The following is a 22,497-nucleotide window of genomic DNA, read 5'->3' on the forward strand; positions in this document are numbered from 1 at the left end:
GAGAGATTGGATGTTGAATATGTTTTCTTAATAAAAAGTGGTGGTAGGCCAAAATAAACAAACAAACATGTAAACAAATATACTCTGGTCATCATCAATTCCGTTCATTCTCAAAGAAATCTTTAAAAGCAGGTCTGTAGTCGTACACTGTTTTTTAATGCACTGAGGAGATAACGTTTAAGGTTCTGTACATATATCTGTAAACATTTTGTTCCCTGTAAAGCACACTTTCAATATAATACCAAATTGTGTAAACATAGGAAGTGCAAACATGATAGCATACTGCTGAGTATGTAACATCTTTACCTAACTAAAGTTAGACCTCAGTTCTGATCCCTCATGGAAAAACAGCTGTTTTGGGAAGTCTGAAGGAAATACTGCACTTCGGTGATGACAAGAGCAAAATTGTCTTTAAGACCCCCATAACCGGACCGGGAGACCAGATCAAGATCTGCTTGGTACACCCAAAACTAATACATGAGCCAGTTTTAATAGAAAGCACCGAACTGGCCCAGTGAAAATGGGGCAGCTCCCACCAGCCCTGCTGTTCTGAAAGCACATTCCTCCAGGCTGCCATCTGCCACCAGGCCTGGGCACGGCGTGAGAGGGCCAGGACCTTACGTCTTCTATTTGTCTTTCCCACTTTTTTAGTACTTCTTTTTTTCTTTCCTCTTCCCTATTTTGGCAAATACCACTTCTAAAAATGATCCTAAGAAAATTAAGGTGGGATTGGAGATGGGAGGGGCAGGTTTGCTGAGGGTCTTTGTAGCTGCTGCGAAGTAACACGTCTGTAATGCAAGGCTGCACCAAGGGTGGAAGACTGTTCCGCATGTGCGTTTTATCCTAATTCTCTCTGCTTCCTGATTGTGGATGCTGCCCTAACAACATATGTGTCTGTGGAAGTGGTTGAAGAAGTGATGGAGTGAACACCTCAGAAGGAAGAGTTCTTCATTTCTTCTTTATTTTATATGTAATATGTATATTATTTATATATATATATATACACTTTATATATGCTATACAAAGAAATCTCTATATATTTTTGCAATGCGTTCACAAAGAAAAACCAATATAGACCAGAGCTCGGCAAAACAGTGCTCACACTGACAGAAACCAAGGGTGGATACTGAATAAGAGAGGGAGCTGAGAGGCTGTCAGTAGCTAAAGACACAAACTGCCAGAAAATCTCTGGGATTTGGATCACTCTGTTCAACAGCAATGCCACAAAATACTGCGAGTCTTGCCAGTCATTCTCCTCACTGCAATTACAATCAGTTCTGCATTATATAAATACTACAATCAAAGTGAGATGGGTTTGATCGGACCTGATCAGAACAGGTCAGTCAAACCAGTAATCAAGTAACAACCATTCGAGGTTCAGACCCACACTTCGATCTCTGCTTCTGGGAGTTGCTTCAGTAAAAGCTGCTTCAAATGTGCTCCTGCCAGTTTGTGGCTGCTCTAAGCTCCCTCTCTGTCTGTCTTGTGATATGCAGGCGTGAGGTAATACACACATGCACATTTGGTGATTGCACAGTTGATCGAAAAAAAAGAAAAGAAAAAAACATCTCTAAAAAGACTCTACAAGATTAAACATACTTAACCAGAAGAAGAAGAAGAAGAAGAAGAAAACAACAGGTTCAAATTTTCAGTGAGCGCGACACATTAAAATCACTACATTTCGTATTGACTTAAAAGTATCCAGAGAGGACTGCTGCCCCCCTTTTCTTGAAATAATAAACCTCACACCAAAAGAGACAAGAATCTTCTTTTTTAGCTAGAACTGATACCTTCAGGTATCGGAGTGATTTCTACTTACAACTTTGTAGGTTTTTCAGAACTTTCTGACTGGGTCCCATCAGTAACCAGTAGCCTGTGCGTGCCAGCTCCTACTTCTCGACTTTCTCTAATAGTAGAAGCACTGCTAGAGCATTTTATATTATTTGATGCTACCAAATACAGCCCTACAACTCACAAACATAGACACAGCTGTACCATTAAACTGAAAAATAAGTGTCCTCCTTTTACTCTAAAATGATTAAGAGGGAAAACGATCACTGTGAATATAAATGTATGTATATATATTTATATATATATCTATATATACACATCCGCTATACATTCTCGTCTCTTTTCGCGTTGCCAAAGAGAGGGGCACAGCTCCGTTTACCACCCATCAAGCTGGAAAGCTTTAATTAGCAGCTTCTTCCACATTCCTCTGGTACAGAGTTGTTTTTTTATATTATAGAGGAGTTCAAACTGCACTCCTCTTGCTAGCTTTCCTTTACTTGTGTTTAGCTTAAGTGAGGAGGCATGGGAATATCCAGCTAACACCCTCCTCAAAAACACCATTACACATCCTCTTTTGCCTGGTGCCTATATCCTGTACGGACACAGCAACATCTCTGAAACCATAAGCAGACCAAACAAAAACAATAACAATCAACATGGGTCACATATTGCACAGACAGTTAAACAGTATGACTCTAAGAACAAATTCAAGAGGGTGCTTCAAAAAGAGCAATACAAATCCCACAATCTCCTGACCTAACCTGAAGAACACTCGCTCGTTAAACATCTAACTTCAAAAGCCCTGCCCTGCACATTACCACAAGACACGAGTCCTCATCGGCTTACAGTACAACGACTCAAGGTGCTGCTCCCCTCTACCTCCGTATTGGCCCCACAGTCCTCATGGGGGACAACAGGCTTAGTGGTGAAAAGGACAGGGCCCGGCGCTTCTGGAGGTGAGAGGGGAGCGTGGTCCACATTTATTAGGAAGGGACGAGGTTTTTCGGGGAGCTCATGGGTGAACCTTGAAGGCCAGGAGCTGCTCTGAGTGCATGTTGTTGAGGGAGCGCAGGTCAGGCAGCTTGAGCAGCAGCTTGGTGAAGATGGCAATCTCGTTGGGGTGGTTCTTGGTGATGAGGCTGCGCAGGGCACGGATCAGGGTGTCCTGAAGAGCTTCCACAGAGTTCACGTTCTCTAGGCCTGAGCGGTCTAAAAAGATGCAGACATTTAAGGATTGCTTTAAATGGTTTGAATAATATACACTATATGTCCTAATGTTTGTGGACACTCCTTCTAATGAATGCATTCAGCTACTTTAGGTCATTGTCAACACAGATGTGCAAATGCACACATACAGCTTATTTAGTTGCTGCAGAGAAGTAGTGCCAACAGAATATGACTCTATTGCCTAATGTCAGGTGTGGGCTAGAAGGGTATAAAGCCCCCCAGCATTGAGCTGTAGAGCAGTGGAACTGTGTTCTCTAGAATGACGGTGCTCCACCTAGTACCTTTAGGATAAGTTGGGGAGCTTGGGATAAGGGTGGTGGTCATCCAACATCCTGACATCGCTAAAGCTCTTGTTGCATAATGCATTAAATCCTCAGAGCAATGCTCTAAATTCTAGTAGAATTCTAGTAGAAAGTATTCTCTGGATGGCTGAGACTCTTTGAAATACCCTTAATTTCAGAAACAATGAATATGCAGGTGTTCCAATACTTTTGTCCATAAAGTCTATCTCTTAGTTAGTGGCATATATGGCTGAGCCGGGAAAGGGCATATAGACTACGATAAAGACAGAAAGGTGGAAAGGCATACCTGCAGAAACGAGCACGACAGCGGTGAAAAGGCTCATCTCCTCCTCGCTGAGATGCAGCGCACTCAGCTTTTCGCTGAAGTCGAACATGGAGTTGAGCAGGTCACCAGCACCCATAGAACGCAGTGCCTCCACACTGTACTTCTGCCCGCTCAGAAAGGTCACTGTGCGGTCCTTCATGTCAAACAGTGATGCAAAACGCACCACAAGCACCTGCACAGAAATGCAAAGCATTTTTTATATTTTTACACACACACATACACAGTACACACAAGCTGTAAAATTATATCCTTATTTATTAGAATTATAGTCTATCAAGTATTCCCTATCGGGCCGCTCTTTCTTCCTGTACTTAAGGTTAAGATCTGCAATGAAAACCTATGGTGCTCCCTAGAGCGCCGTTTAAGCACATCACCAACTGTTACATTGATTTGAGTGCACCTCAAGGTATAGTTCCGTTTATTTATAATAAGATGCCTAAACATTCATGTAAACGATTGAAAATTCTACAGATCTAGGAAAGAGAGCTTTCTTGGTTGGCATTCAAGTCTAACTGGGAAAAAGTATGGTCTAATATATTCTTTACATTTAAAAATGTATCTCATGTTTTAATTTAAGTTTATACGTCGAATGTATTTCACACCACAGAAGCGCTTTCTAATGAAGAGTGTTCTTCATTAGTTCATGTTCTTCAAAACTTTAGTAAATGTGAGAATAATGCTAAAGGGTATTTTCCGTGCATATTTCAGCTATGTTTTGTAAGGGTCCAATTATTCAGTGTTTTGGAAATATGTGATAGACAGTTTAAAAGGCATTACCGTAGATCTAGTATGACCATAGACCATAGATCATTGCTTACTTCTTTTAAATGATGACTATCATTTGATGATCAGTACTATCTGCCGTTTGGGTATACAGCCTACTCTTTTTATAAGCTTTCTAGCTTGCTACATATATTTGTTTTATCCTGTAAAGTTGATTTAAAATGTCACATAAAATAAAAGTGCATTGTGTGATATTATATCTCAAAATCATGTTCGAATTCAACTTTATTCAACGTTATTATTTGTCATTAGTGCCCTAAAACATAAATAGAAAGCCATTTAGGTCACAGTCGCTGTTAACAAGTATTTTGTAGTATTTTTATACATTTGTGATAAAAACTTTGATCTGGATTTCACTGGAAAAGGTTAAACAGCTGTTATTTTGTCAGATTCTTTTTTTCCCTCTTATTTCCTATGAAATATTCTAAAGTAGAGTGTTATACTATGGTCTAACTAGATCCTCCAGCACTGTGTTTATGAATAAGCCTGAGCATAGATTATAGAAAGTGGCCAGAAGATACATACCTCAAAAGTGCCAGCCTTAAGCAGGCTAACCTGGTCATGCTGGGAGAGCTCCCTAAAGCCTGGGATGCGCTTGGCAAACTCCACCACCTCCCTGACAGCTGGAGTGAAGCTCATGGAGAATTCCTCCCAGATAGTGTGGCCTGATTTACGTGGGTCCACATAGGGTGAAGTGTTCATGGGACACACCTGGAAGAAATAGGTGTTTGAAACAACAGGACTTAGTAACAGTAAGAAGACAGTGTCAGTCTTAGAGTAAATGTTTAAAATCATAAGCCATGCTTTACAAAAGCTAGTATAACTATTTGTCTATGCTAACTCTAAAAAATACATTAGCTTTACTAACCAGGTGCATCCTATCAGCGCCACTCCATGCTGGACCACTATAGCTGCCATTGGCAAGAGTTTCATTGGCATTTTGCCCCCGCAGTGAGTGGCCAGTCACAGAGGCAGGGCAGTGCTCAACAGGGGCACTGTTGGGCAGTCTAACTGAGCAGTGGCCACTGGAGGCGCTGCTGGCCACTCTGACAGGGCAGTGGTTGAGAGATGTATCCTCTCGCTGGGATTCTTCAGAACCCTGAGGAGCACAGTCCGAAGGCAGGGGCTGGCTCAATACTGTGGTGACGTTGTTGCAGTGGTTCCAGATCTCCTGCGTCTCCTCCATACGGCGACTGTCGTTGCTAATGCGTTCGGCGACAGTGGGGGAGCGGGGGGCCTCACTCTGATCCTGATTATACATGAAATTCTCTTGGTGTGCCCTAGTCACCGAGCCCACAACCTCTTCCTCGCCACTGTCCGTGGCACTGGAGGAGTCGGAGCTTGGGCTCGTATCCATAGCAACTAGGGGTTCGGGATCAGTGCTGGACTCAGACTGGCTGCTTCGGGGGGAAGAATCTGGGGAGAAGGAAGAGGAAGCAGAGGGCGGGTTCTCAGAAGTAGGCTTGGTTGGACAGGGTGGGTTCTGGTTGCCAAGCGTCAGTGGCTGATTGCTGTGGAGCTGGTTCTGCAGCTGGCTGGTGTTCATCATGTTGTTCATGGCACTCTGCATCTCCAGCAGCATGCGTTGCTTCTCCCTCTTGGGGATTCGGCCAAAGCGCACAGCTAAGGAGCACAAACGCATGCAGTCAAAATCACTCTGCTTCCACCAGTAGTCTGACAATTATGTTACATAGGAAGTTTACCACACACATTAGCAAGAAGTTCAGATTGCAAAAACCCAAATCTTACATAATGCTCTGACAACAATCAAGAACAAAGGTCTGCTTCCTCGTAAGAGTTTGCAGATAAAACACTATGACCATGAGCATATGAATGAAGAAACTGTTTTATGACCTCAATTATGTTTATTCGTGAATCTACAGCCAACTCAATCAACTAAAATGGAACATGTTAACCTATTTAAAAATCATGCTTGTCAAACCCGTCCTGCAGTAACATCACATACTGGGGCATGGATCCAGTGTTTGAACATTGAATAAAAATAACTGCAAAACTAATAAAACATGAAAAAATATTCGTTATAAACCCTCACCATCTCTAGACATCCCGACAAGCAGACACTTCTTAAAGCGGCACTGCTGGCATCGATTCCTATTTATGCGCATGATGGGGCAGTTCTCGTTCTTAAGGCACTTCTTGTACTGGATGTTCTGCTGGATGCTTCTCCGAAAGAAGCCCTGAAAGAAAGCAGAGCAGAACACAAAGGAAATGAAAGGGTCAGTACATCAGGAGGATGTGAGGACAGGGATATCTTTAAAAGGAATGCAAGCAGATGGGCAGTAACAGGTGTGGGTCTTCAGCCTTGAAAAACTCCACTGTCTCTGCTGGGATATAAATAAGGCCATGGTACTTTGACACAAGCTGACATCTCCTGTTTGGACCTTACTGGAGCAAACATGCTGTGAGAGGCAGCTACATAAAAAAAGGCATCCACATAAAAAAACAAGCCACATTGACCCAACTGCAAATAAAAGGAAGTCTTGGATGTGTCTCGGCAACCTGCGTCACTGAACTCAGCACTACTTAGGCTTTCAAGAGGTACACTCTGTCCCTCTTGTGAGCTTTTCAATGAAAATGTAATCTGTACAATTTATTACAGTGTTCCAAAACACTAAAAATGGAGAAAACTATTTCTGGCAAACTGCCATGTGAAAACAAGCGGTTAGGCTTGTTGCGACAGAAAGTACATTTTTAATATAGACATTATATTTTCTTACCTTGCAGCCTTCACAGGCATGGACACCATAATGGAATCCTGAGGCCACATCCCCACACACTTTACACAGCAGCACCAGGCCACTGATCTCTGCAATCACAAGAATAAAATGGGTCAGGAGGGCAAGGAAGCTAAAATAATTTGTTTTAGGATTTACTTTACAGTCATTGTAATACTGAGTGTTTAAAGAGCCTGGGTGCCACCTGTGCCTATTGCAGAAACAGCTGGCTAAAGACCAGGCAGCCAGTGTTGTCCTACACTTGTAAATGGTTTGCTAACTGTAGCGTACTGCATTAAGCTGATTTATGGTCCATATTGAGGTCAGGACAAAGGTTCTGTTTGAACACAGCTTGTGACAATGAGTAATAAAAGATCTGCGAAAAGATAATTAAACTCTAGACTTTAAAAGCTCTAAAAGTAGAGCACTGTGAACTGTCCCACTGGAAGCTTTTATTGTTGCTCTTTCTTAGAACCACATCCTTGCACAAATGAAATAAAATAACAGCAAAAAAAGTGTGAATTTAAAGAAGGCCTACGTTTCATCACCACCCACTCTTCTCTCTTTGGGATGTCTATACACTAGCTCCCAGTATACTTAATATCAGGGTCCACTGCTTTTAATTGCTTAGTTCAGGCCTGTTTGGCAAAATCAAAGACTGGGCTAAGAATCTGTAATATTTGATCAAATGTAATTTTTATTTTCTTAATGTCTTTACTTCATGGTAATAAAAAATGAATTAAGTTCAATTAAAAGTTTCACAACAATTCAAACTACAAATACACTGATTCTCAATACTGTGTGTAAAGTGCACAGAACAGAATGGGATAAAGCTTTTATGCATTAGTTATAATATGAATATAGAACTTATTATCTATCAAAAATATTCTTATAAAATACAGACTTTTTTTTTTCATGGTATACCAGTACAAACGGTATATTGCCCAGGTCTCAAGTCTTGAGCCCTTCATGATCTGGATTAGGGCAGAGTGTAATCATGACTAGAGTTCCAAACTGTAAGAAAATGCACAACTGCTCTGACACTCACTTGTGATGCCACATTTGTTGGTGGAGGGCGAGCGCGTCTTCCCCGCACCGTGGCTCTGCGGCCGGGATTGAGCGGCCTTATCTCCCTGCTGACCCTCTCGTCGGCCAGGGGAGTTTGCACGGGGCGGGGAGGACGACTGGTAGCTGCTGTTGGAGCAGTCGCTGTGGCACGACTCCGGACTGGAGGCTGAGCTTGAGGAGCTGATGTAGGCTATTACCCCCCCTGGTGGAGTGCAGGGGGAACAACTTGGTCAGTGGTGAAGGGAGCTCTTCTTGACACACACAGGGCTTTATACACATTATGTTCCTGAATTAAAAAGCTAAATAGACAGATGGAACAAGTAAGTTACACATTTAATGTGTTTAATTGTAACAATAATTCAAGCATCATTCTGAATAACCAATGTATCAATTCATTTTTTATTAAATCAAACGTGTGTAGATATCTTCATTCTGTACACTTAAGCACAAAAAATAAAAGGTTGTTTAAACATATGTTCTTTTTTTCCTGGTTAAAAATAAATCAGTGCTGCTTAGCACATAGGACAGTGTACCAGTCAGACGGCTGGGCTCTTTTATTTTTCCCCTGAGCTTGACCTGATTTCTGCCTCCATTCTCAATGGTTAGGTAACGCCATTACATAATGCCCGTTTCAGAAGGGTGTATGCTGCCCTAACTACTAGTAAGTGGGCTCAAATGAAAAAGCACACAGGAGAGCTTGTTTTTTGGTCAGATTAAAAAAAAAATATATATATATATATATATATATATATATATATATATATATATATATATGATAAAGAAATAAACATCTTTGTGGGGGAAAAAGAGCATTGAAATTACAAAAAAATTAGCCTGATAAAAAAGACAGAACTGAGTTCAACGGTCTGCCTGAAAAAATACACATCCTACAAAAATGCTCAAAGCATTTTAACTGATTATATAACTGATTTTTTTATTAAATATATATCCACAAGTTTTTATACATTACAATTTTTATAATATTCTTTTATTACACACTGCAATAAAAAATAAGTTAAATATTATATAGAAATACACACATATATATAATGTGTATTTCTATATAATATTTAACTTAAGTTTTATTGCAGTGTATATATATATGTATATATATATACACACATATAAAATGTGATCGTGAACTACTGTTGCAGTAACAAAGGAGCACGGGTCCACAGTTTCTAGAGATTTCCACGGTCAGAAAGGTGGGCTCGGTTTCTGAATGACGTGTTCAAGCATTCAGCATAAATGCATGTATTAAATCGCTGCAGAGACGCTGCTGGCAGACGGGCTCGTGTTCACCAAACGCCTTTTCCTCTACTGACTACGCCCCCACGCGGACACGCCGCGGTGCTCGGCGCGCGGAAAGTAGGTCAGCCCGTACTCGCCTCACGTGTATCCGCGGCTCGGAGCCGCACCACCTCTCTGGCCAAATTATGCAACCGCTACGTCACGACCGCTCTCAGCCAATCAGCGCGGACGCACGGGGAGCGTAAACACAGAGGCACATGGCTAGGCTGGCCGGTCCATGTGAATCGGGGAGCTGCAGTGGCGTCCGAGGCAGATGTCTGTGTTATAACAGCGGCACCCCCCGACACTCTTAACCCAGTTACAGTTTGAGGGTCGGAAATGAGAGAGCCAGAGCACCAAACACACCGAAATCGATCGTTTTCATGAACAGTTCCGGGTTTATACATAAGATTTGTTGTGGTTTCTTCATTAAAACACGTTAAACATATTAAACCCCAAACCCAGACTATATTTACACACACACAAACACATATATATATATATATATATATACAGATAAATGTCAAGTAAGTTCATGCTGAGGTTTGCACGAGTGGATAATGTTAGAGGAGAAAAACTGCTGCACTCTTACCAGCCTTTGTTGCTTCCATGTTCTCCAACAACAGAGAGCCCTCGGTCACCTGTATTTTGAGGCCGTTTTTTCTTCTGTTTTCAGCAACTTTCTAGTCGCTGAGTTGGCTAACCTGTGTGTATGAGACCAACCCCACAGCTATAGCCAGTTAAAGCCCGTACATTTCCCTGCCGTCGTACTTTCTCTTCCCTCTCCCTTCTAAAGGTGTTTAAGCCTAAGCTGCAGTGTTTTCCAAGTTTCCGAGTCAAAGCTGGCTGTCACACAGCTTCTCCTCCACTCAGCTTCTTCAGACCGAAACCAGTCGATGGTAAATGTAGTAAAAATGATGCCGGAGTCCTAGCCCTGGATCCCAGAAGAAAGCAGCACACTGTGTTAAATCTCCTATCCTAGGTTACTCTAGTAGAGGCAGTCCGTGTCGGGGCTTCGCCTGTGCGGACTGTTTCGAGTAAAGTGCTCATTGCTGGCCATGTGACCCACTTCAGCGGCTCCTCCTTCCTCGAGCCTGCGTTAGTGTCAATGTAACCCACTGACACACTTTCATGGTTCAAAGTAACGCAGGATCCTCCTTGGTTAGCCATACTGCATGATGGGGGGTCCTCAACATGGTCATATATTATAGACCCCGACAGAGGGAGCAAAGGGAGATGCAGTGCACGAGAGCAGTGCAGTAATAGGCTGCAATAAAAGCAGATGCGATTACTCCGCCATTCTGCTCTCTCTCACACACACACATACACACACACACATACATACACACACACACACTCTCACACAAGTACTTTAAGGTGAACGGAGCGTTTTTTTTGTTTAGTCTGTTTTATTTTGGTGGTCAAGAACCGAAAACTGTCAGAAAAAAGGAAATACTTTAGTCATTTTTTGTTCACTGTAAAAAAAAAAAATATAGAAATGACTGCTGTGATTTATATTTACAGCACTCACACCTCTTGTTTATTAAATGGAGTACAAAACTGTATTTTACTGTATTTTTGAAGACTACATTGACTTACATTGGCATAGTATGTTACTGTCGTCAGCATCTTTCTAGGCTGTAATAAAATGTTATTTTTATTCATTTATTTGTTATTATTATTAGGATTGTTATTATTATTATTATATATGCATTTTAAGGAATTGTTCAAACATTCTTTCGCTGGCATTCTTTACTCTTTAATTATAAAATAGCTGTCATGCTGTTTAAAAAGCTGTGTCATTTATTTTACAACTACTTTATCAATATTTCCATTATCAGGCGTTTCCACGAGTATCAACACATTCAAATGGGTGGATGAAACCCATGAGCCTATTCATACCCTGTAGCACAAACACTATCACCACAAAAAACAAGTGCAAAATAAAGTGTGGCACACTTTTTAAAGATCCTTTAGTAAAGGGATTGGATCAAACCAAAGAACCAATTAAATTCTAATATTGCTGTTTACCTGGTTGAGTGGATCTCCTCAGTGTTTGAAAATCTCGTATGTGTGTTTTTATGAAGCACCAAAAATGACTTATTTATTGCTATGCATCAAATATTCTTCTATAAATTAAGGCTTAAGCTTGCTTTGGGTCCAGGAAACAAGCCCTAAATTTTTGCGAAATGCAGTCCCAGTCTAAGCCAGCCTATTTACCTGACATATCATCTATTTATCTCCCACTTATAAGCTGCTTTCTTTCATATGTTCAGTTGTAAAGTTAAATAACACAGTAATAAATATACCTAAATCAGGGAGGGCTGATGTCCAGCACCATTTGGTAGTTCCCCTACTTGAACACATCCTCGAAACCTGGTACAGACAAACAACGTTTCTTCCCTTCCACCAAACATCCTGTATAAACACATTGCCTACAGCAGTGCTACATGATAGGGATATCATGATTTTGTTACTATATGTTGAGATGTATGCAATGTGTTTATGATTGACACAGTAAAAGAAAATGTGTTTGTGTCAGGCCTCATTTGCTAATCACAGCCTTTTATGATATGCAAGGCCGGAATTGCACTTATGATCAATAAGCAATATATTGTTGAAGGGATGAAAAGACTTTAGGTATCACAAAGACAAACGTCAGGTCACTACCCAGTAGTAACAGAGTGTGTAAACACCACAATATGAATATATCAGCAATATAATACAGCACAAAAAAGTCCCAACTATTAGGAAAGAGATGGGACCTTACATTTTATTACTATTTGATACTTAGATTCACTTTCCTACTCATGTTTTGGTGACCATCCAACCCACCAAGCATCTCCACACAGCTTTAGACTCCGCTGACAAATGTAAGAGGTTATAACCTCTGCTAAATATATGTGCACATAACAGCACTCAGATCCGGGAGAGCCCACAAGGAAGCACTTAAGGTCAGATAGGAATTAGAGCCTGTGTTTTTGCACAGAAATATGAATTGCTGTTTATGTGAGATTAAGTTAAAACCTCAAACTATAGGTTGGAGGCACCAGACTGGGCACTTAAATCACAGAACACAATATAACTATAATAACAGTGCAGAACTGTTTGTCCTATATGGTAAGGTCGCCAATCTCAAAAGGTCAGAAGACAGATATAGATAGAAAGATCCAGATAATATTTTACTGTTGTAAATATTATCTATAAAAACATAGAAGATACAAGTAGGTTGACTGACTGTAATATGAAGGTGAGTAAATAAAAAGGTAGGCGAACGCTAGTTGTAGATATTGTGACCTTGGAGTTTGCAATTGTCTCTATTGCTTTCTCTACTTCACATCAGACCACTCTGAATCACATTGTTTATGTCTTTACCACCGAATTATACAGAAATTTAAAAAACAGCAGCCAAAGGTACTCATACCCAACAGTAAGCAACAGTTAGATGGGTAAAAATGCACTCAAACCCTCACAGCAGTGGTCTAGCATAAAGGCTTTTACTTCAGCAAAGGGGACAAATGAAAAAAAACTTAGTTTCAGAAGAAATGTTGGATGAGCAGATGTCTACAAACTTCTGAATATGTAATCTGCATGACAAGCTGTGGGGCTTGGTCAGAAATGATAGGCCACAGTCATAGCAACGGTTTTCTGTATATTTACTCATCCTGTAGCCTTCGCAGGGATGGACGCTATATAATGGAACCTTGAGGCCCCATCTCCACACACTTTACACCAAGCTACACCAAGCCACTGCTCTCTGCAATCACAAGAATAAAATTGGTGAACTGAAACTGATCTCCAAAAACTAAAGACGAAACACTGCAACATTTTAAAGAAGATTAGCATATAATTTTGAAATTCTGTACAATTGTAGAGTAGGAAAAAAAAAACAAAGGAGCACCATGAGACGGAGGCGGCCGTGCACGTAGGATATTTATTAATAAAGGAAAATAAAACAAAAAACAGAAACCAAACAAGCACTATGAATAACAAATAAAACAATACAAGACTCACACAACAGGCCAAGTCAACAGACCAACATGAACGTGCACATGACCAGACAAAGGAAGGCTGAAACAAAGGGGTACTTATAAGAAGGATAACTAGGAACACCTGGGAGTAACAAGGGGGCATGGTTACAAAGGAGACACAGCTGGGAACACTAATGAACAGGCAGGCCTTGGACAGACAAGACACAAACAGAGCCATGAAAGCACATGGCAACACAAAACAGGGCAGGCATGACAAAACTCCTGGGGCACATAAAACCAAACCCCCCCTGGAGCTGGCAAAAGGGGGAGACCAGAAAAGCACACAGGGGTTCAGACAGGAAACAGGACTGAGACATCGATAGGACATTGAATTGGGGGACAGACAAGAGATGATGCTGGAGACTGGACAGGAAGTGGAACTTGAGACTGGACAGGAAACAGGACTGGGTTTTGAACAACGGGCATAGACAGAGACTGGACACATGACTGGATTAGAGACTCAACAGGAGGCTGAAACGGGGACTGGACCAAGGACTGGACAGATGACTGGATGGGTTCTTATAGGAAGGATAACAAGGAACACCTGGGAGTAACAAGGGGGCGTGGTTACAAAAAGACACAGGTGGGAACACTAATGGACAAGCAGGGCTAGGACAGACAGGACACAAACAGAGCCATTTGGGAGCACATGGCAACACAAAACAGAGGCAGACATAACAGAACAGGGGCAGGCATGACATCCTCTAAGCAGCTGCCTAAATTGCCTAATTGCATTTGATAGTTTGATAAAGATAGATGGCAAAAAAATTCAGATGCTTTTCCTCAGTTTTAAATGTAATTAAAATTACTTGGAGGTCAAGCTGAAGTCTGGAACACCAAGACGACTTTCTCATAGAGCAAAAGAAAGTTCTGTGAACTGATACAATTAAGAGAGAATGTTTTGACCACAGTGAGCACAGATATAAGCTGTGATACTTCCCAAAGGGCTTGTTACTGAGTATTGACTGTGCCGAATGTTATTCTGAAACTGTTAAAGATGAACATTTAAGTAATTGCATAAATACATATAACATTGAAGAAATGTGTCTTCCACTTTTTGCCTTTTGGATATGAGGGAATATTTTACTAACTTAACTATTTACAGTAAGATCAATTTGGACCACTGCAAAGCTTCATAGCGCAGAAGTTAGAGAGCTTTCAGCATCTAGTTTTGATTCTAGGCTTTTGGTCACCTAAGCATTATGGAGGGCACTGAATATGTATAAAACAAACATCTGAAGATGACTTTTAGGTAAGATATAGAAATCAAGATATGCCTCCTTGAATTCAAAAAGTGTTAGAAGCCGTAAAGAATAGGAGCTGAAGAAGAGGAGCATGGTATGTTTACTACTGTTTAAGCATACAAGCCCTTTTCAGAATGCAGTCTAGGCAATAAAGGCTGTTGCCCAGTGTATTTATGAGTCACTTGACAGGCATGAAAGACTTCCTTCTAATAAAAGTAGGTTGATGATGTACAGTTTATGGCTGCTGTCCATAAACTGGCCTGCATCTGATCGTTTGTTATATAAGCCAGCCCTAACCTGGCCTCAATTTCCACAGGATCAGGCTTTCTCGGGTAGAGCTTCTTCTGTTTGGATTCATCTATTATGTGACCTGTTATATTAAGGCCTCTAAAAGGGTGGAAAGGCAAGAAATGCATAATTTAGTCACTATAATGCAGTTAAACAAGCCAACAAACACATTCCTAACAGCCTCAATTCTTCATGGCATGGATTTCACAAGATGTTGGAAATATTCCTTTTAGATTCTGACCCATGTTGACACCATCCCATCACATATTTCCTGAAGCACATCTCCCGTTCTACCACATCCCAAACCTGTTCTATTGGATTCTACTGGGAAGACCGCCGAGACACACTGAACTCATTGTCATGTTCACAAAAAAGCTGGATATGACTTTTGCTTTGTAACAGGGTGCATCATCATGCAGGAAATGGACGATCAGAAGATGGTAAATTGTGGTCATGAAGGGATACTCATGGTCAGCAACAACACTCAAATAGGTTGTGGCATTCAAGCGATGGTTGATTGGTATAAAGTGTAGAAAGTGTAGAAACAAACATTGCCCACACCATTACATCACCTCCACCAGCCTGGACTGTTGACACAGGACAGGTTGGGTCAAAGGATTCACGCTGTTGGTGTCAAATTCTGACCCTACCATCTGGTGCCTTGAGATTCATCAGACCAGGCGATATGTGCTTTTCCAGTCTTCAGCTGTCTCGCAGCCTGCAGAACTGACACACACTTGATATGTTTTCTATATTATTTGAGTAAATCTAGAGACTGCTGTGCAGAAACTACCAGAGGATCAGCAGTTGTAGAAATACTCAAACCAGCCTGTCTGGCACCAACAATCATGCCACATTGCAAATCACTGAGATCATATTTTTTCCCATTCTAATGGCTGATGTGAACATTACCTGAAGCTGTTAGCTTTTATCTGCATGTTTTGGTATTAAGTGTTTTTGTATTTCTGTGTATGTTAGTATTAGCCTATAGTTAACAGCACTCTGCTATTAACAGTTAGAAGTTATACTTCGGATTGGATAGGCATAAACGCTTAGGGATAGTCCAGAGGAATTTTTGCAAATGTTTTTTTGGCTAGCAGTGTTGTCAGCCTTGCTGCTCTCCCATAAATACCACGTTTGCCACGTCCCTGTCGTACTGTGGAGTCATGAACACTGACCTCAGTTGATCTTGTGACCTCCTGGACGAGTTGCCACTGCGCCCTCAGGGACATTTTTGGAAGGCTGTCCACTCCTGGGAAGATTCACCAACATTCCTAGGGTTCTCAGTATGCAAATAATGGCTCTCACTTAGGCTCTTTGATGTCCTAGAACATGAAATGGTTCTGCAACCCTTACCTGACTGATACATCTCAACTCATACAGGTGTTTTTTTTTTTTTAAATTATGGTCTAATGTGCCTGCAAAAATCTTGTGGGTACTGCGGTAGGTCTGATTGTAAACTCACATTCAACAGGGCTGACTGCATTTAGGCCTGGCTGTGTTCAATCAGCTAAATCCTATTATCATTGAAACTTGCATAACTTGTTGCTTGAGGAACTAACTGATGCCATTTGCTATTTCCATGTTCCATGATGACTTCCATGTTGCATAACTTGGCTGTTAAAATAAATAAAACAATTAGCTGCCCACTGCTCCACAGCCTAGTGCGGGGGTCTTTGTACCCTGCTAGCTGATGCTTAGCATTGAACATGATGGGTTTAAGCTTATATGTGGCTGATCCAGAGCGGCTCACTCAACTGGCATTGTTTTCTATGGAGATTATACAATGCTGGGTGAGAACATATGAACCCCAGAGACAGCAATGTGTTCTTAAAGTTGCTGAATTCATTAATCACAATGGGTGAATGCCTGGACTACGTGTCTTTTTGATTAGATTTTCGTGGTGTCCATTTTTAAGGTGTTTTTCACTGCCAGCTATTATTATTATTCTTATTAACAATAATAATAATAATAATAAGCCGTTATCTAAAATAGTTATACATGGATATACAGCATTTTTCTCATGTGCTTTGTGTGGCTACTGCGCCATCTTATGGTCTTATAATTGCTTTCACACATGGACAGCTGCAAAGGTTTGATTGTCAAAATGTATATTTTTGTTAATGAATAGCCAAGTGAGTAAAATAAAAGGCATAAGGTTATAAATGACACATGTCTTTAATGTTTTAAGCCAGATATATTTTATATTTATATTTTCCCTGTATTCATTAAACTTTCCCTGTGCCACTGGCTGCAACAAAATGAACGAAGAATGAAGAATCCACCCATGTGCTTAACAATTGCAGAGATCTTTTCATTTGTTCTTTTCATGATTTTTTTAAAAAGATATCTTTACACATTGCAGCCAAACTTTGAAACTTGAACTCAGGGACGGTGATGAAAATGGCAAAACCATGGGCAATGGCTTGTATTATCTAAAGTAGTTCACTGGGAATTCTGAGACATATTGGATCCTCTTGTCATCTTCAGCTTTTTTTTTTTACAGATCTTATGGTGTCTGCTTCCTGAATCTGCTGTTATAGGATCTAATTCATTTCCCCCTCTGCCTGTGAAACCTTCCCTATGCCACTGGCTGCGCATGATTGATCTGCCCCTGTGTTTAACAGTTGGATAGGTGTTCTTTCCATGAAAGTCTGCATCCAAAAATATGTATCTTAGCCTCATCAGCAGGCAGGACCTGTTTCAAAAAGGCATCAGGCTTGTTCAGATGTTCATTTGAAAACATCTGACGCTGTACTTTGTGGTGAGGACACAAAAAAAGGTTTTCTTCTGATGACTTTCCCAATCCAGGTGTCACTGCACAGTAGGACAGTGCATGACCAGTCTGCTCTCTTCCTGAAGATGTTTTGCAGTCAAACAGGGGTTTTAATTTCCTTTTCTAGAAATCCTACTCTGAAATAACTCATATATAAATAATTTAATTTATTATAAGAAATAATTATATTCAGCTAATTCATATTCTACTCAAACCTGTTGTACTACAAAAATATCCAGACTCTTTATTTACCCTGTGTAAGGCTGTGCCCAGTACTCCCCTATATATATAGTTTAGCTTCCATATATGAACTGCGGCCCGAATGTCTTTGAACAGTGTTTGCAAACTACATCAAAGTGGGACTTCTGAGTGTTCCCTCAAAAGGTCTTGTTTTCCGCTGCATTTTAACAGCTTGCAAACCTTCTTGACTTCAGTAGCCTGCTTTATGGAGCACTTCATCAAGTGTGCCATGTTCCAGACCTGGACTAATGAGGGTCGTGGAGATGGTTGTTATATCAGTACATAGGTCAGCCAGTACAATGACGAAGAACACTCATCTTTCCTGGCAGACTGCCTTTCGAAGCTTCTTTCTAGTGCTTGCACCCCTTCTGTAAGTAGGACAAACTTCTCGACCTGCTGTAAACATGGCTTTTAAAGGCTGCAGTGGCTGATGGCATAAGTTCTGAAGACCATTACGTTTCCCAGGATCCACAACATGTTTCAGAAAATAAACTAGTCAGTAAACTTTAAATTACAGGAACTGAAATGGACCAAGCTATCTTCTGTTACAGCGCTTTTCCCGGTGGTTTACCTCTACCTGTAAAGCCATCGAAGTGCAAGTTTCTTTATTAACCAAGACGACAGCAACTCCCCATAGGGGGGAAAGTGTAATGTTTTTTTTTTAGACAAGCAGATACAAAATTATACCACAAGCATGACCCTGATTATGAGGTGATAGGCAGCCCTCTCTGTTATCCTGCCTTCATTATCCAAGGTTATATACTGCAGTAACTGCAGTAACAGTAACTTAATAATGTATCCCATTTCTGCTCAAATGCCCATGTTGATGCTTAAATGGTCCATTGCCCTAGAGATCCACTAAAACCCCTTTGTAGCTAAAATGGTCTAGCACAGAATTTTTTGTTTCCATGTTTTCAGTATTTGAAGTACCTAGTACAGATGTAAAACAGTGGTTCTCTCAAACTTTGGCTATAAACACTCACAGTACAGCACTTTTCCTGGTTCTAGCACACCTCTCAAACGAACTAGTCCTCAATAAATTAAGGTAGGTACACCTAGCTGAACACCGTGTACTGTTGTGTTAATGTAGCCCTGCTAAATCAGCATAAATCAATGGAAAACCACCAGTCCAATTTAGGACTGGGTACAAGCCAAACACACCAATAACAGTACCAAGAAGTCACACAAGGCAGTATATGTTGACCATAAAAAGGTACTTTATTCTGATGAATGTACAGTTGCAAAGCGCCCTCTTTAACGGTAACGGTGCAGCTGCAGAGTGTTGCGTCTCCTCCAGGCCGCACGGCGGGAACCACCAATTGTGAGGTGGAACTTGTGGCCCTTGCCCAGGCCACGGCTCTTCTTGCCGGCGGATGTGAGGCCGCGCATTTCCCTGTGCTTGTGCACGGCCTTTGTGATCCACTGGGTATCTGGGTTGCGTCTGATGGCCTTGTGGAAAGTGTCGATAAGGATCACCTCAAAGAATTTGTACGTGGAGTCTTCTCCTACCCAGTAAGAGTTCAGCACGCGGAGACCTCCACAGTGACGGCCAGCACGCTCCTGCGAGGACAGGAGACAAAAGATGTTAAATCTGAACCTTAACACCACCACAGAACGATTAATTTTGGTCTTCAGCATTTTTCCATCACAATCTGTGGTAACGTCGCACAATGCACAATCTGTAGCAGTGCAGATGCCTGCACATCACAACAACTGGCATCCTGATTTAAAGAGCTTCAAACTCAAAATATCTAATTTTATTCAGAGATCACCCATCAAACAAAGATCCAGGAGAAGAAACAATTACTTTTCAGTTCACAGTCAAGTTTAGGATAAATGATAAAGTAAAAGAAAAACTGTTACGCAGCTTACAGCACAGTTCATCGCTTACGTACCTCAGCAGTGGACTGCAGGCTGCGAGCGAATTTGATCTGGTTGACACCATGGTGCACAGGCTTGCCATAGGTGGCACCTTTGGGCACGGGGCGTTTGCGACCACCACGGCGCACACGCACGCGGTAGATGACGTAACCTGTAAAAAGGAAAAGCGAAGGCATTAGATATACTGATACAAACAGCACTGATTATACAAACATTATGCCACAGCTTTATCCAAGACTACCTGAATAATACATAGGTCAAAACTAAAGAAAAGGGAGCCTATACATTACACAGGCTGCAGGAAATCAATAAATTTACTGGAAGCAGGTAGCTGGCCATAGTATTGAGAATAAGCTGTATTGTGAAACACTATTGCTATAAAAAACTTGCAACTTTTAAAATCCAGATGCTTATGAATCAACCAACAGAGCTTCTCGCCTCAAATACAGCGAAATTACTAAGATATGGTTGGAGTCTCAAATTTGCTACTTTAGTTCCACATTTGAAGAACCAAAGTAAGATGCCCTAGCTAATCAACTGAATGTGGCATTAAATTAACTATAGTAACTACACTGTAGCTGGTTTAGTCCACAAACTGCTTCATCGCCATGCCAAAAGGTTAAAACCTCCAACAAGCCACCAAAGATCCACATACACATCATAGCAAAGCATCAACAGACCAACAACCCAACCCTTCAGCACACCATCCACATAAAACAAATTTAGCTTGACTGTGTGTAGACTTACCCTGCTTGGCCTTGTAACCCAGTCTGCGAGCCTTGTCAGGTCTAGTGGGTCTGGGAGCACGATGGAGGGAGGAGAGCTGACGGTACTGCCAGCAGCGGACACGGAGCAAGAACCTCATCACGTCCGACTGCTTCTTCCTCCATAGCTCCTGCATGTACTTGTACGCACCCATGTTGCCTCACCTGAAAGACAAACCATATAGTTTATTCCTAAACCCAGCACAAGTGGCATGTTAACACATGGTTCATCAAAAAGGCAAACCAAGTCTCTATTTGCCCTGAATACAGGCACATCATATTTGGTCTCTCCAAAAGGGAAACACCTTAACTCTCAATGGAAGACCATGTACAAATTGTGCCAAGCAATTCTGGAGAATTTTACTTATCTCCTCTTCTTAAAATTGATCATGATGAAGTGCCAGATTTAAATTATGACAGAAATGAAGATGTTTGTAAGAAGTTTGTATGAACGACGCTAAGACAGACATGTTGGGTGTCAGTTTGCTTCTGTAGTTCTGTATTGGCCATACAGCGTTTGAGCAGATAACTAAGTCACACGTATTTTGAAGTGACAGCCTTTAATTAAGCTGGCTTCATTTGTCTCCTGCAAAATCAATGAAGCAGACTTTAGATCTCATGTTTACAAACACGTTCATGCTGGGAAAAGTAGCTACATCGGTCTATCCATTTTCATGCCATTAATGGCCAAGTTAGCGGAACACAATCCCTGGTTTACAGCCGCTAACATTACACAGCCGATGTAGCCAATATCTGACAGCTTGTTCTGGAAAGAAAAACGAGAACTTGTGTAATATCGTAAAACATATCGCCCTACTAAATTCCGGCCACGTTAAAAACGGTCTCTCTCTCTGCCGGCAGATATTCGCCATGTGAGAGTCGTGCAACATGCACCTCACCTAGCCGCTTAGCAAAGCGAAACCTTACCCACAAACAAACCCAGAAAACACTGCACATTCAAGTATAAGACTGTTAAACACATTAAAAAACTAAATCCTCTGCATTATAAGCAAATACAGCCGTTCTACGAGAATCCATACACACACAGGCAATATCGACGGCGCTATTGACGCTAGCCGACATAAAACGCCTAAAAACCGTAAAAACGCCGCTCCAGCAGGAAAATATCGAATACAACAGCCTCACTACTCGTTCCGTTGCGGGTATACGAAAAATAGATATTGGATGACAGTATTTTGAATGTGATTTTAAACAGATTTAACGTTCAGCAAAATGGAAAAGTCGCTCTTACTTGATGGCGTACTAACCGGAAAGAAAGAGAAAAGGACCCGGATCCCTTTATCAAAACGTCACAACAGTGTTTCCGGTAAATCGCGCTGGAAGTTGTGGGAAATGTAGTTTGTCTTATTTGACAGCAGAAGTTAAACTAGACTAAATTGTTGTGTTATAGGAGTTCATAAGTACATTACGAAACCCGTTACTTATTAGACAGCCAGACTTCTAATTCCTCAGATTTCTAATTTAATTTCAGTAGAACACACAGTAACTCGTTAATGGCTTTATAAATAAACTGATCATGTGTGATTAAACGGTTACAATATTGATAAGCTTTTGTGTTTTCCAATCTCTCACGAGACCTTTTTTGTGTGCTGTTTTATCATAAAATAAAAAAAGTCATACGTGTTTTAAGTGATATATGAACTAAAGCATACATTTTAGATTTTTTTAGTAATTATTATAGGTTTTTATTATTATTAATAATAATATTAATGGAATATTTAAAATTGAAAT

The 22,497-nt window shown here is 41.0% G+C and overlaps 2 protein-coding genes across 4 annotated transcripts in view; both read right to left on the reverse strand.

Annotated features, from left to right (window-relative positions):
• Positions 1-135: 135 nt before the first annotated feature.
• nr1d2b (nuclear receptor subfamily 1, group D, member 2b) lies at positions 136-10,692 on the reverse strand. Its single transcript, XM_072675393.1, has 8 exons — positions 10,114-10,692; positions 8,212-8,433; positions 7,167-7,255; positions 6,482-6,626; positions 5,297-6,051; positions 4,954-5,139; positions 3,607-3,817; positions 136-3,000 (listed from the first exon to the last, which is right to left on the reverse strand). The coding sequence occupies exons 1-8, from the start codon at positions 10,130-10,132 to the stop codon at positions 2,804-2,806; spliced, it is 1,824 nt and encodes a 607-aa protein (XP_072531494.1). The 5' UTR covers positions 10,133-10,692; the 3' UTR covers positions 136-2,803.
• Positions 10,693-19,295: 8,603 nt separating this feature from the next.
• The window catches only part of rpl15 (ribosomal protein L15), a 133,591-nt gene continuing 130,389 nt past the window's right edge, over positions 19,296-22,497 (reverse strand). For 2 of the 3 annotated variants that reach the window (XM_072675409.1, XM_072675411.1), the window contains exons 2-4: positions 20,729-20,910; positions 19,996-20,132; positions 19,296-19,660 (exon numbers count right to left, since the gene is read on the reverse strand). In XM_072675409.1, the coding sequence (XP_072531510.1) occupies positions 19,355-19,660; positions 19,996-20,132; positions 20,729-20,900 (615 nt within the window). In that variant the 5' untranslated portion in view covers positions 20,901-20,910 and the 3' untranslated portion in view covers positions 19,296-19,354. Of the gene's footprint in view, positions 19,661-19,995; positions 20,133-20,728; positions 20,911-21,997; positions 22,059-22,497 lie in introns of those variants that run through there. The other variant, XM_072675408.1, reaches the window with a different exon arrangement.

Source organism: Salminus brasiliensis, chromosome 3, assembly GCF_030463535.1.
Source record: "Salminus brasiliensis chromosome 3, fSalBra1.hap2, whole genome shotgun sequence".
Taxonomy (NCBI): Eukaryota; Metazoa; Chordata; class Actinopteri; order Characiformes; family Bryconidae; genus Salminus; species Salminus brasiliensis.

What these genes read in the sequence shown, in the direction of transcription:
- nr1d2b (XM_072675393.1), bottom strand. An exon ending in TGTCGGGATGTCTAGAGATG is followed by an intron (nt 6,052 to 6,481) that starts GTGAGGGTTTAT and finishes TGTGCTCCTTAG; the next exon opens with CTGTGCGCTTTGGCCGAATC. An exon ending in TGTCGTGCTCGTTTCTGCAG is followed by an intron (nt 3,001 to 3,606) that starts GTATGCCTTTCC and finishes GCATCTTTTTAG; the next exon opens with ACCGCTCAGGCCTAGAGAAC.